We start from the raw sequence: 13363 nt of genomic DNA, 5'->3' as shown, positions 1-13363 counted from the left end.
CTCAAATTTGAGTTTTTCGACATTAGATTGTCGAAAAATTCGAACTTTTCAAAGCCAACTTATTTTAAAATTAAAATTTACGTTACGAAGAAACGGTCAAAAAAAATTTGAAATTTAACCTCCAAAAAATTTATTTTGAAAAAAATTAACGGTCGTTTTTGAGACAGCCACACTCTGATGTTTATTATAAAACACATAAGTTGATGTGTGGCTCTATTTTGTCTGTTTCGTTTGCTACACTTAACGTGATTTTGAATAATCAACTCTCGAGAAAAATAAATGATTTTTTTGTGTGCGACGTCGGCTTCTCGGTTGATTTAAAAATTGCGATAAAAAAAGGATGAAGAAGAAGGTAAAATTAAAAGTCATGAGAAACTTTCATTTTATCACATTTTAATGGATTATAAGATACAGTTAACGTACCTTGCATAAGACATACGAGCAGATTAATTAACAGACACAAGTAAATAGAAGTGCTCTTGAGTATGTTGAGGAGAATGGATTGTTTGTAAAGAAAGACTTGAAGATTCTTGGTCAGAGTTGGTAATTTGGGTTTGTTTTGATAGTCTAGATCAGTGGTGGGCAACCTGTGTGTCGCGGTACACTAGTGTTACGCTTTCTCAATATCGGGACCGGGAACCCGTCTTCAGAAAATATTCTGGGATCGGAAAGTATAACTAGTGTGGGAACAAAATTAATTAGAAATGCCATGAACCGTATACAATGTACGGTTTTGGTTGAAGCAAACCGCCAAAAAATAAAAGGTTGCCCACCACTGCCGTAGATCGTAGATATCCCAAAAGTCAGATGTTAAATAGTCCAGAAAGTGATTTTATCTGTTCCAGACGTTGTCTAGTCTTTGATGAAGGTTTGAATCTAGACACGGAAGCATAATTAATGTCATTCTAGATATCTAAATGCCTAGAATTACAAATTTCGCTACTAATAAGCCTAGACACTCTGTTTTTGGGTTTGGACTAGAGACATTTGTTTTGCTGGACATCCAGAAGCTAATGTCTTGAGCAAGCATAGAGCATGTTTTTAGGTATGCTCTCAAAATTGATAATTTTCAATTTTACTGATTGAGTATACAGATTAGCATGTTCATTTAGGGAAATATGCTGATTGTCTGTTAGAATGCGACATTAAAGCAACTTCTATGTTCAATAACATCAGATCCAGACATTAATCTGTTGATTTGAGCAAGAGTGATTATCCCAAGTGTCACATTGAAGTCACTAGGGAATGACACTATGTTGCTGCGTTGATAATAAGACGCGAAGTGCCTTGACAGCTGTTCCCGACCAATTTTAACGACGAAAAGTAACATTTGCCGCAATATTCGAATATTATCAGTAATAATCCTGAACTAAGATATTGTCTGTCCCTGGTACAATAGATTATTAATATAAAGGTATCCAGATCATAAGCCTAGACCCTTCAAACCTAAAAACATCTCAATCCCAGGTAAACAGTTGCATAACAACACTGCACATCTCAACAAAAAGCAACATGCAAGCATGAATTAGCATCGAATGATTATAAACATTTGGCTCAAGCATGCATCATCATTTTTATGATGCTCTTCACTCTTCTCCTTTCATACTCCATTCTATTCTGTCTACAGTCTGTAAAGATATTTTTATAATACTTTTGTGTACGAAAAAACGCCCAACAAATTAAAATCAAGTTAAAGACATAAAGATACATGAAAAATTTAACAGCCTTTCTTTTACTTTAAGAAGGGCTTAAATTGCTTCATAAATCAATATGCAACCAATATCAACGATAAAATTCCGAGAAAAGAATTCCCAAGAATGTGAAAAAAAGAGGAATTGGAGGAGCTATAAAAATACAACAAAAATTAATAGAAAAAAGAGAATGAAAAATGAATTGGTGCCATAGTTTGTGGCTATAAAATAATATTATTGATATTCACTTCTGATTTTTCTATTTTGAGATATTTTGTTATGATGATTGCTTAGGAACAAGCACTGCTTTGCGGTATTTTGTGGAAGTAATACGATGACAGGTTTGCCATGGGTAGTGACCGCCCTTCAGCCTCTCCTACCCAAGTACCTACTTCCACATCCCCGTGGTGCGCTCCTGGCTATGCCAAACTGCTAAGGCGGTACGGTACCCGATCGGCACAAATTGAAATGTTGCCATCACGGCGACGAGTCGGTCGTATACTTAAAGCCAAGTAGCTGCCACTTGGCAATTCCGGTTGTTTTCGCCTTGTGGTAGCCACTTGGATTTAAGTATACGACCGACTCGTCGCCGTGGTGGCAACATTTCAATTTGTGCCGATCGGGGTACTAACGAAGCAGGCTGAGTTTGAGTGTGAGGCCTGGCGAGCCTACTCTCGTTAAATAAAGAGAAGCCACGAAACGCATAGAGAAGAATCAACGGACAGATTTAGTCTTCAGACATTCCCTTACGAGCAGCAATGGGTCCTCGTGCGCCCGAGCCAAGGAAGTAAATAAGCAGTAATTCGATGCACATATCACATTTAATGCTGCATCAAATTGAATCATATGCATCTAGTTAAGCCGCACTTTATTAAATTACCTAATTATACAAATGATATTTCATCATGAGGATCGAAATGTAGTATTCACACATAATATTAGCAAATACATGATGTAGCAAATGATACATTAATTGAAAAATATTAAACGTTGAATAATCGAATCGGATTTTCATGCTTGGGTTGTTTGGCGAAAAGAAAGAAATTTAGTAAGCAAAAAATTTATGTAATTAAGTTGTTATGAATGCCGGTTGTTAATATTATTTGATTACTTTATGGATGAAGTATTGCTTTGAATTTGGTTAATTTATATGGAAATGTTTTTAAAAATATTGTGAGGAAATTTGTCAGCTGTTAATCATAAATATGTGTTGAGTATGGAAATATGTGGTTTAAACTGACTAAAAATAGGTTCGAATCCTATATACAATATTTAGATTGCTATGTCGTTGTTTAATGATATTTTTTTTTTTTTTTGAATATTTTACTTTAAATCTTGAAAATTAAGCTATTGATACTCTACAAAATGGGACGAATGGTAGATCTTGCTAAAAGAGCTGACCAAGAAGAAATTAATCTAGGAAATAACTAGATACTTTAAACGACACACTAAAGAAAGTGTTGTAAATGGAATAGACACACAAACTTTTTGCATCACTTATGATTGGAATCCACAACGAAAAAGACGTCCTGATTATGCTTTCTCGGTATCGAAATCGGGATCGAAATATCCCGGGATTTCCTGATCCCAAATAATCCTGGGATCCAGGAAATTTAAAAAGTCAGGATTGGGATTGAAAACTCCAATTTCCAGGGAAATTCCGAAATTTTTAATCCTGATCCCGATCCCGAAAATTTATCGGGACTAGGATTTCGAGAAAGCATAGTCCTGATGCTCCAAAATTAGGCAACATGATGTATTTGAACGATAGTTGAGAATTTCAATAAGATGTAGCAAAAGAGTCAAAAAAAAGATGAAAAGCCTTATCTAGTAACCTAGGCAAGGCACCAAGTCGAAGGATTGAGATCAAAATACTCCGATATAAAGGACATATTGTTAGGAGAACTAATGAAGCTCCCATTAATAAAGTATTTAAGATTATTTTGTAGATGGCAAAAAATACACAAAGGTGGTCAATGAACTTTTAGAGTGATGTTATTGGCCGACACATTGAAGCATTTGGTATTGGTATCTCCTATCAAAGGAGATACGGCCAGGAGCCAAAGATAGAGCAAGTTTTAGACACCAACTGAGTAAGACCATGGATCACAGATTACCTGTGTGGTCAGCGAAGTAAGTTAGAAGGCTCTCAATCGGATCATACCCGAGAAACCAGTAGAGGAAAGTCTATGTTTAAGTAATGTTCAAGTTAGTGCGTATTAAAATTACCTTTAATACAACGACCAATATGTGACACAAAATATTACCGTTTATGATTACTTGTTATGCGTCACAAAACATACTATCAGGATTGACTTCTGACGATACTTTGGGGTAAAGTTGGGGTAACATTGAGCATTTCAAGAAAATCTTGACAAAAGGACAAAATTTTTGCAATTTTTAATTTTTTTAGTTAATTGTTTACCGAAAAATGTGCTCAGTGAATGAAATGTAAAATAATTAAAAAAAAGTGTATAAAGTGTTTATATAGTTTTAAATTGAAGTAAATATGTTTCTGTTTAGTTACAGTAGAAGGAAATTCATGAAATAGGTAAGTGAAATTAATTTAAAATACTTAAATTTTTAAAAAATCTGAATTAATCAAATTATTTCATAATTTTGTCTCTTTTATAGATATTTCTCTTTTGTTTTTCATTTGATAATCTTGGTCTTTTGATAGTGTTAATCTGATAACAGTGTTTTATTTCTAATTAAAATTTTATTTTTTTTGGAGTTTTTTTAGGTCATTTAATAATTTATTTTTAGGGATCCAGGATTAATTTAAGTGCTCACAAGTGTATTATATACGAATTTTTAGCTAATAAAGTTCATATTTTATAGTTAAATAAACCAAAGTATTAAGTGTTTTTTAATTTTTCATTTTATGAATTCAGGAATATGAACGCAATGGGTCATGCCTTCAAGTAGAACCTTTATGTTGGCTTCAAGTTAACTTGCAAGTCAGGTTTAAGTAATCATTTTAAATAAGCTTGAAGTTGACTAGGTGCTACCTTGAAGTTACCTCAAAGTTACATCTTAAGTAATTCATATGACATATTATAGGACAATGTATTGAAGATTAGCTTGCGCGCGGACAAAGTATGTCTTGAGTCAGTACATCAGACTGCCTAATATCATTTACTTCTTGACTTTTAAACTTTACTTCAAGTGTGACTTTAAGCTTACTTGTGTTTCTCGGGATAGATACAGTAAGTTAATAGATCCTCTATAATAAACATCAATACCAACAATGTCAGAATCAGTTGGAATATGCATGTAGGGATCATATTGCAATTTCAATCTAAATTACCTTCCTTATTCCGATTGCCTGAACGACAGGTTCACATTATTTACAAATCTCATTCGTTCCACTTCAGTTTCTCCAACCTATTATTTCCATAATTAACTATAAACATATGAGATACTTAAGTTCTCATTTTTCAAAAACAACAAGTGTTGTACATAAGAGGATGTAACCATAAACCACAAAAAAAGAAGTATTAAGTACCTCATAAGGTCATCTTTCAATAATTTAAAGAAATTTAGCACGAGATTTTACTTCTTCTATCCAAAAAACAATGAGCAAGCATTAATAGAGTTTCTGTTCCCTCTGTTCCTTCTTAATCTTTATCGCTCATATTCCATCCATTAATTTTCGACACATATAACATTTTGTGATGAGTAATTTTTAACAGCTAGACTCTTAAAAATAGATAAATAGCATCGCACCATTTAAACATGTTAACATTTTCACACGGAATTAACAATACGAAAACAAATGGGATGAAATTCAGGCATTAAAACGAGAACATTTTGTGGATCTAAGCCAATTTTGTCAGTTATTAAATAAATAATATTTTTCGCTCTTTTTTCTGATGAGTCACAGACATTGTTGTTCATTGATGACTGAATTTTGTAGCGGGCGTCGATTTATTTTGCAAAATGTATCAAATTACATCATGCTGATGATGATGACATGAATAATAAATTTTTTTTTGAATTTTGTTTCTTATTATTAATATTTTCAATTGGGGATGGTTTGTGAGTTACGTCAGTCAATAATCGGAGATTTGTGGTTACAATTTCATGGCTGTTAGCCTAGCAGACAAAGATCAAGATTTCGAGGGCTTGCTCATCCTAAATGTACTGCATAGATGAGCATCCTTGTAAGCGCTGCTTTCAGTTCACTCTGCACTTGAGGACATGCTCTTTGTTATCTATTAACAGTGGCAATTAACAATTTCTACCTGCTAATTGACAGTGGACTCTTATATGTCCCATTTTCAGTAAACGACTCAAATCATTCAGTCCTCTTTATTGTACAAACTCTTGAGGGGAGAGGAGTTACTCACGTGTCTAAACCGAAAGACACGCGATACGAAAAACCCGGAAAATAATGTCTATAGACATGCATGTGACCCCTGCTCTGAATCAACACTCATCATTCCGACTCCACACTAGAGTCATTTTGTCTTGGAAAGGCTATTTTCCGACTTATTCACGCGGGTTGCTTTTGAGGCAGTGGTGAACAACCTGCTTGCCACGGCACACACGTCAACATTTTTTGGAAATGGCATGTACTAGAGTTGCAAAACAAGCACCTGTGACAGGCAAAAACCATAAACAATTTCCTACTGATAGGCTTACCTAGCCAAAAGCAACATCTAAGTTTTGAGGCAGTGATGGACAACCTGTTTGTCACGGCACACACGTCAATATTTTTTGGAAATGGCATGTACCGTATGCCGGTTTCGGACGAGGCTCTTCACCAAGGTGTATCACGAAAAACAAAAGCATCGACACTGATTTAGGCTAAGCAACTCAATTTCAAGACAAACTTTACGAACAAACCCCATATTTACAGTCCAATCTCATCCTCTAAATACCATCCGAAATTGGCTTTTCGTTTTCCTTTGTTTTGCCAAAATCACAAAAACACAAAGAAAATTTAAAACGCGATCATCATCATCATCGCTCTCAACTAAATAGTGTGGGCGTAAAGACATAGAAAAATGTATAAAAAAATTAAAATTTATTTCACAAAAATTGCCAAAAAAAACTGATCGGTGAAATCTTATAGCTATTAATGTGTCATTGAGACCCAAAGTAAGACTATCCAAAACAAATCAAAATCGTCTATGCCGATGCTCTTTTTTGTTACAGATTTCTCTTCAGACAAATATGGCAACATCGCAATCTAGTAAGCAATAACTGCATGAGATTCATCCCTCTCTCTGTTTCTATGTGATATAAATCTCATGTACTCTTTCTCATTGCTGTTCTGCTTGTTCTTCTTATTGTTATTATTAAATATTAAGGAACAAAAGGTAGTACTGTCTACAATAGACTAGGTACTTATAAAAGGCGGGATGAATGAATGATTCATGCAGAGTAGTAACATCATCATGAATTTGTAAGGTGGATTCTATATCCAGAAATAATGCTTCAAATGGAAGTACATAGAATGTTATTTGAGAGAGTCGAAAAAAATGGCATTTGATGATTCATCGAGCGTTTTCCCTTCCATAATTTCCACACATACATCCACACATAATTTTTCCCATTTAAAATACGTACAGCACACAGTCAGTGTGAGTATAAACTGCTGATGATATTGATTTTTCTCATTCGCATCGTTGTCGACGCTTTATACTTTTTTTCATGTATATTATACAGCCAGAGAGAAAGAGAATTTTCTGTTTACATGCAATCGAGTCCGTAAGTTGGATCCCAATGGTAAGCATTGCGCAATCGCGAAAACTTATTTTTTTATATCCGAAAGACATTTTTTTTTCGAGATTTTTTTAGAATAATTAATTTTTAAATGGAACTAAATTTATTTCAGTGCCGAACTGCTCATTTGCTGCTGAAATATCAGCATAATCAATCTTATTTCCAGTAGAAAACATCCCACAGATGTTTTTACTTCTTCTTGTTATTTTGCAGATTTTTGTGCCGCAATACAATAAAAAGCAATCTTGAAGCACCTCTCGAGAGTCATCGACACTTTTTATTCGTTATATATTCTCATTTTTTTGCTGTTCGAGAATTATTTATTTTCGTACGCGACAGGTAGACAGGTTCTATATTTGGCAATATAACTGTCAAGTGCGCCTTTTAAATTATTCGCATTTCATTCTGGTCTTGAATATTGTGTGACGAATGTCGATGAGGTGGTTTTGTGGTAGCTTCTAGAACAGTGGGTCAACTTTTCGGACTGCTTTATACTCCAGAAGAAACATGGCGTAGAAATAACACAAAGATCCTACAATTTGACGGGTAGATTCTAACAGGATGTTCATAAACTCTGACTCGATGCTCGACCTTGAACGTAAAAAAATAGCCGAAAATTCGATCCCAGAGCTGGGGTTTAACAATCAAGTCAGAGTGAGTTTAATCGGTCTAGGGTATGATTTTGGGTAATTTCTACATCGTGTGTTTTTCGGGTATAAAGTATAATTACATTATCTCCTCCTGATATCCCGTATTACCCTTAAATGTACCGCTGACATCCGAGCTTTAAGTATGCTGGGATATGTAGCCTATCAAAATAACCCTGCCTAAAGGATGGCAGCCTTACAATCAGGGTAGGAATGGAAAGATTTACAATCAAAATGGATAATCTTGAATATCGAACCCAAGGACTGGATAGGAATAATCAGTGCTCGAAGTCGAGTATTTCTGAGTCGAGTCGATTCGAGTCGACTTCAACCATATCGACTTCGAGATCTCCGAATAATCCCTAAATAACAGCTGGTGTAAGTCTCGGCTGAATTTAGACCAAATTCTTTAATTTGCTACATATGGTTTTTTGAGGCAAAAATCCAAAAAGCCGGTCAAAATTTTTATGTTCCATCCAGCCCCTAGGATCCAGGTCTATTTTCCACAGACTAGAAGCGCGCTACTTTAATTTATGAGCATGTTCATAAAATTAAGCATGTTCAATTGTATTGATTTACTTGACTCATAAGTTCGCTCAATAAGGTAAGTACGCTCATTGCCAGTTAGAGATAGGGCATATATCAAATAGGGCACATATAAAAACTCGACTAATTATCAGTCTAAGCCTTAAATTTAGGGTTCGCCCAGATGCGCAGGCCTGCAGCAGGCCTGCAGTTTTCTGCATCTCTACATCTATCTGCATCTAATTTTGGCGAACCCTACTTAAATTCTTATAAAAATTCAGGTATAAATCCACAAATCATAAATTCTTGTAGACGTCATTCATGAACAATCCATCAAACTTAACAGTATTTTTACAATTTTAGAAACGTGAGCCGCTAGCCTGAAAAAAATTCATCAATTTACGTGCTAAAAACATTTGCTTACTTCAAAGTAAATCTGTTATAGATTTTTCGACAAATTCATTAAATTTCTTTCATTTTTTTTTCTTTCTTGTGCTCTACATTAATATTCTTCAGCCACAAGCATTTTTTGCACATTGCCAAATTTTTTTGTTCATATCGTTTACATTTTTTTATACTTCCTATTCGGCAAAAGCTTAATGTTTGGTAGTAATGGATCAATAAAGTATATAAAAAGAAATAGTCAATAACATATTATTGCCGCTGGTAGATTTTGCGTTCTTATTAGCCTGAAGAAGCTTGTCGAAAGTTCTGCAAAATAAAAAGTCGTGAAAAATGATAAGGAACACAATTATTTACGAGCATAAGCAGCTTATTGATGTTTTTGTCGATGAAAAATCAATAATAAGTTGTGAATGAGGAATTTCGGGAAGGAAATGCTTGAACAGCACAAGTTCTTTCAATAAATTTTATAAAATTGCGATTTAATTACCCAAAAATTACGTGATTTAATTTTTAAATGCTTATTACGAAATTGAATACCTAATGCAAAATTACGACTAAAGTCATATAACATATTGTGTCTTATATTAGACAAAAAGTCTGGTTGAATTAGGTTAATTTGTAGATGTTTTGAATAGTATTTTTGACTTGGATGTTGCGTCATAAGGATGAGATTCTATCATTAAATCACAGATTTAAAATCAGTTAGACTCGAAATTGGGAATTGGAAGCCAGCTTCAGGCGACTTCTATAGGAGGCCATAGATCACAATTGATTTGGACTACCACTTATTAGACTCTTTTTTCATCCTCGATCGATATTTTGCATTTTATAACTTTTCCGTGGATCAACTCTTACAAAAATGTAGCATTTAGCCATAAAATGATATCAAAGGCCTACAAACTAAACCTACTTTGACAAACTATAAGGTACGACCGAAATCTCCAGGCATGCATTTCCTGCATTTCAGATACACAGTATTGCATTTTGTTCTAATCCTACAAAACTTCCAGACCCTCATAAATCTACCGTAATCATCTTTATGGCTATACTTCTATATGTCCTTGAGGATGTCCTTATTCCAATATTTTGCAATAAGAAAAATAAGACAATTTACTGAAAGTAACTAGAATCTCATTAGAGTTAGATAAAAGTTCATCTTAATTTATAAACAACAAGTACTCGAGCGACACTAAATAAAGAGTCCATTAAGGAGGTTTAATGGTCTCTGAACTCCTTGTGGTTTACAAATGGAGCTTTGTGTCATCCACCTTGAATACTATCTCTAACAAACCATAACAGATAATGAGCATACTCAATTAAATGAGCTCATAGGTGAGTAAACTCAATCAATATACTTGAGCATGTTCAATTTTATCAACATACTTTGTAAGCAAGCTCTTTGTCTACTGGGAACATAATATTCATGCTCTGCTTACATTCACTTAGGGTTTGCCAAAATTAGATACGCATAGATGCAGAGATGCAGAAAACTTTTCATCCCTATTAGGAACACTTTTTAATATTCTTAATAATAATACTTAGCATATCGAAATTACAGTCACTGAACACTCAAATTGCACAACTATTACCGTATTCTAGGGACCTTAAAATAAGTCACAAAAAATCAGCATTTCACATTCCAATTCACAAACTAACTCAACAGCCATCCAAGAATCCAAACCGTAAAGAACCACCCGTGACGAGTCATATAGTTCCTCTACTTATCCGCAAGAAGCACAAAGCAAGAAAGTACGCAAAAAAAATATTCCAAGGCAACAGCAAAAATATGTTCATTTTTTTTGGCAATGAAAGTGATGAAAATTTGTAAAACAGATAGCTTCAATGTTTATGCAGACATATTGAGGGCATAGGATAGACTCTACATTCAGTTTCTTCTTGCATCATGACACAATTAAATGTCAAGAAATTCTTTTTCATTTCTCTCGCATCTCTTCTTTTTTGTTGATGATTTTTTGTCACTCGGAGACGAGAGAACTGCCGTGAGAATGCAAATGTAGTCATGAGCATGTAGTATGTACTAGCAACAGCAGCATTGAATAATTCACGGCAATATTTATTTATTATTTTTTATTCATCCATTGTCCAGTGGTGGACAACCTTTTATAGTTTGTGGACACACCATGACCGAAACAGCATACGACGCATGCGGTTCATGACACTTCCAATTGCTCTTAGACTCTTAATGTGCCGCAGCAGACAGGTTGCCCACCACTGATTCATTGGATTGGAACCTTGGAACCTGACACGACATACGGTTCATGGCAGTTCCAATTGTTTTTGGACACGAATGTGCCACGACACACAGGTTGTCCACCACTGATCCAATGGATTGGAACCAGACACGGCATACGATTTATGGCATTTCCAATCATTTTTGGACGCTAATGTGCCCCAGCACACAGGTTGTCCACCACTGATTCATTGGATTGGAACCTTGGAATCTGACACGACATACGGTTCATGGCATGTCCAATGATTTTTGGACACTAATGTGCCACGGCACACAGGTTGTCCACCACTGATTCATTGGATCGAAACCGACATGACATACGGTTCATGGCAGCATTTTCAAGCATTTTTGGACACGAATGTGCCGCAGCACACAGATTGCCCACCGCTGATTCATTGTATGCCATTGTATGAATTATATAGTGACTGTATATGAGATGTGTAGGTGGACCCGACATGAAGATTAATTAAATACTTTATTTCATATTCGCTTACTGAGCGGCTCAATGAAGACAGAATTATAAGGCATAAAGTGAGTAAAATACTTACTGGCATTCGTTCATAATTTCTTCTTGACTGCGAACTTGAACCGGTGCTAATTCCTCAACTGATTGCTCATAATTTCCAAAACATTTTGTTATTTTCTCGTCAAATGTATTGACTAAATCTTCCAAACTGCCGGTAAATGCCTCATTAAAATTATCAATATTATCCTTTGTTATTAACTTCTTTATGCTGTTATTATTAATGTTATTTGTTGCATTCAATTTTAAATTTTCAATTGTATTATTATTATTATTATTATTATTATTATTATTATTATTGAGATTATTATTATCAATCGACAATAGATTTTCCTTTAAGTTGTTCAAATAATTGAGTGAATCGACTGGATTTGCTGGTTGTGTGACTGATTGAAAGTCAATCGGTCCCCATTCATCAGATTCCTCAAATTGTGCCAATGGTGCTTCAAATTTGAGCTCGGCCATCTTTGTACTGTTGTTATTAATCAGGCAAAAATCACGCATTGCAGTAAACAGAACTCCTTTATGAACTTAAACCTTTTTTTACTGAAGTTTTACACTAAATTTTTTTAAGGAAGAATTTTTTTTTTTTTGAACACAAAAACAAATTTTTTTTGCTTCTCTTTTGCCTTACTTCTTGCTCTTTTGCACACACAAATTTCTTTTCCTTCTTTTTTTATGCACACCTTTTTATCTCTTCCTTTATTCTGTGTACGAAAAAAATGCAAATTTTCTTCTTTTTTTAACCGAATTTTTTATAATTTTTAGATTCCAATTTATTGGAATATCCGCGAAAAGTAAACAAGAGGATGATGAGTTATTGCACCACGAAAAAATTGATTTTTTTCAATTTTAAATCTCTCACCGATTTTAAGGAATAGAGAAATTACACGGAGTGCGATTATTTTTTATTATATATTTTTCGGTGTTGATAGCTCCGATACTCTGATGCAACTGAATTGTGAGCAGTTTCTTTTCATTTCTCTATCGTATATACGATGTAGTCGCATTACTCTCTTGTAGCATAAAATATTCACTCTCTTTAAATTTACGCTATGTAATGAAAATATTGTTTACGTAAAAAATACGTAGAGAGTACGTAAGGTTTGAATTTTTGAAAACCGTTGGGAAAAGCTTTGGTTATTTGATCGATAATTTTCTTTTAGATTGTTTGTTTAGGGACATTCGGATTTATTACACAATTTTAATTAAAAAGTATTCATTTATTGATTTCTCATATTACGTAAACATTTTATGAGAAATTTTAATGATTTTCCCAAACAAACAATGAATGTATTCATCTAAATGAAGGTACTCATGAGTATACTTTATCAATTTAATTAAGCATACACAATTTTGTGGGAATACAATGATGAGAGGAAGACCGAAAAGTTCTTGGATTGGATGTCTGATAAGGATGTTAGAGTTCTCAATATCCCAAACTGGTAGAAGTTATCGAAAGATAGAGCTGTCCACAGACGTTCTCTATGTGGCAATGGGCCTCGTGCGCCTTAGTCAAGAAATTAAGTAATGCTTCTTGTCTATTTGAATTTCCTGTCATTTGCAGAATTGAATCAAAAATTTGAAT

At 34.2% G+C, this 13363-nt stretch overlaps 1 protein-coding gene across 2 annotated transcripts in view; it reads right to left on the bottom strand.

The window, feature by feature from the left end:
* The window catches only part of Unc-76 (fasciculation and elongation protein Unc-76), a 51883-nt gene extending 39167 nt beyond the window's left edge, over positions 1–12716 (bottom strand). For both annotated transcript variants that reach the window (XM_070637866.1, XM_070637870.1), the window contains exon 1: positions 11801–12716. In XM_070637866.1, the coding sequence (XP_070493967.1) occupies positions 11801–12279 (479 nt within the window). In that variant the 5' untranslated portion in view covers positions 12280–12716. The remainder of the gene's footprint in view (positions 1–11800) is intronic.
* Between the last annotated feature and the right edge of the window lie 647 nt (positions 12717–13363).

This window comes from Chironomus tepperi, unplaced genomic scaffold (assembly GCF_022539635.2).
Source record: "Chironomus tepperi strain 1889 unplaced genomic scaffold, CSIRO-AGI_Ctep_v1 contig_12, whole genome shotgun sequence".
NCBI classification, from domain to species: domain Eukaryota; kingdom Metazoa; phylum Arthropoda; class Insecta; order Diptera; family Chironomidae; genus Chironomus; species Chironomus tepperi.
The sequence above is the reverse complement of the archived record's forward strand: the minus strand, read 5'-3'. Positions and strand labels throughout refer to the sequence as shown.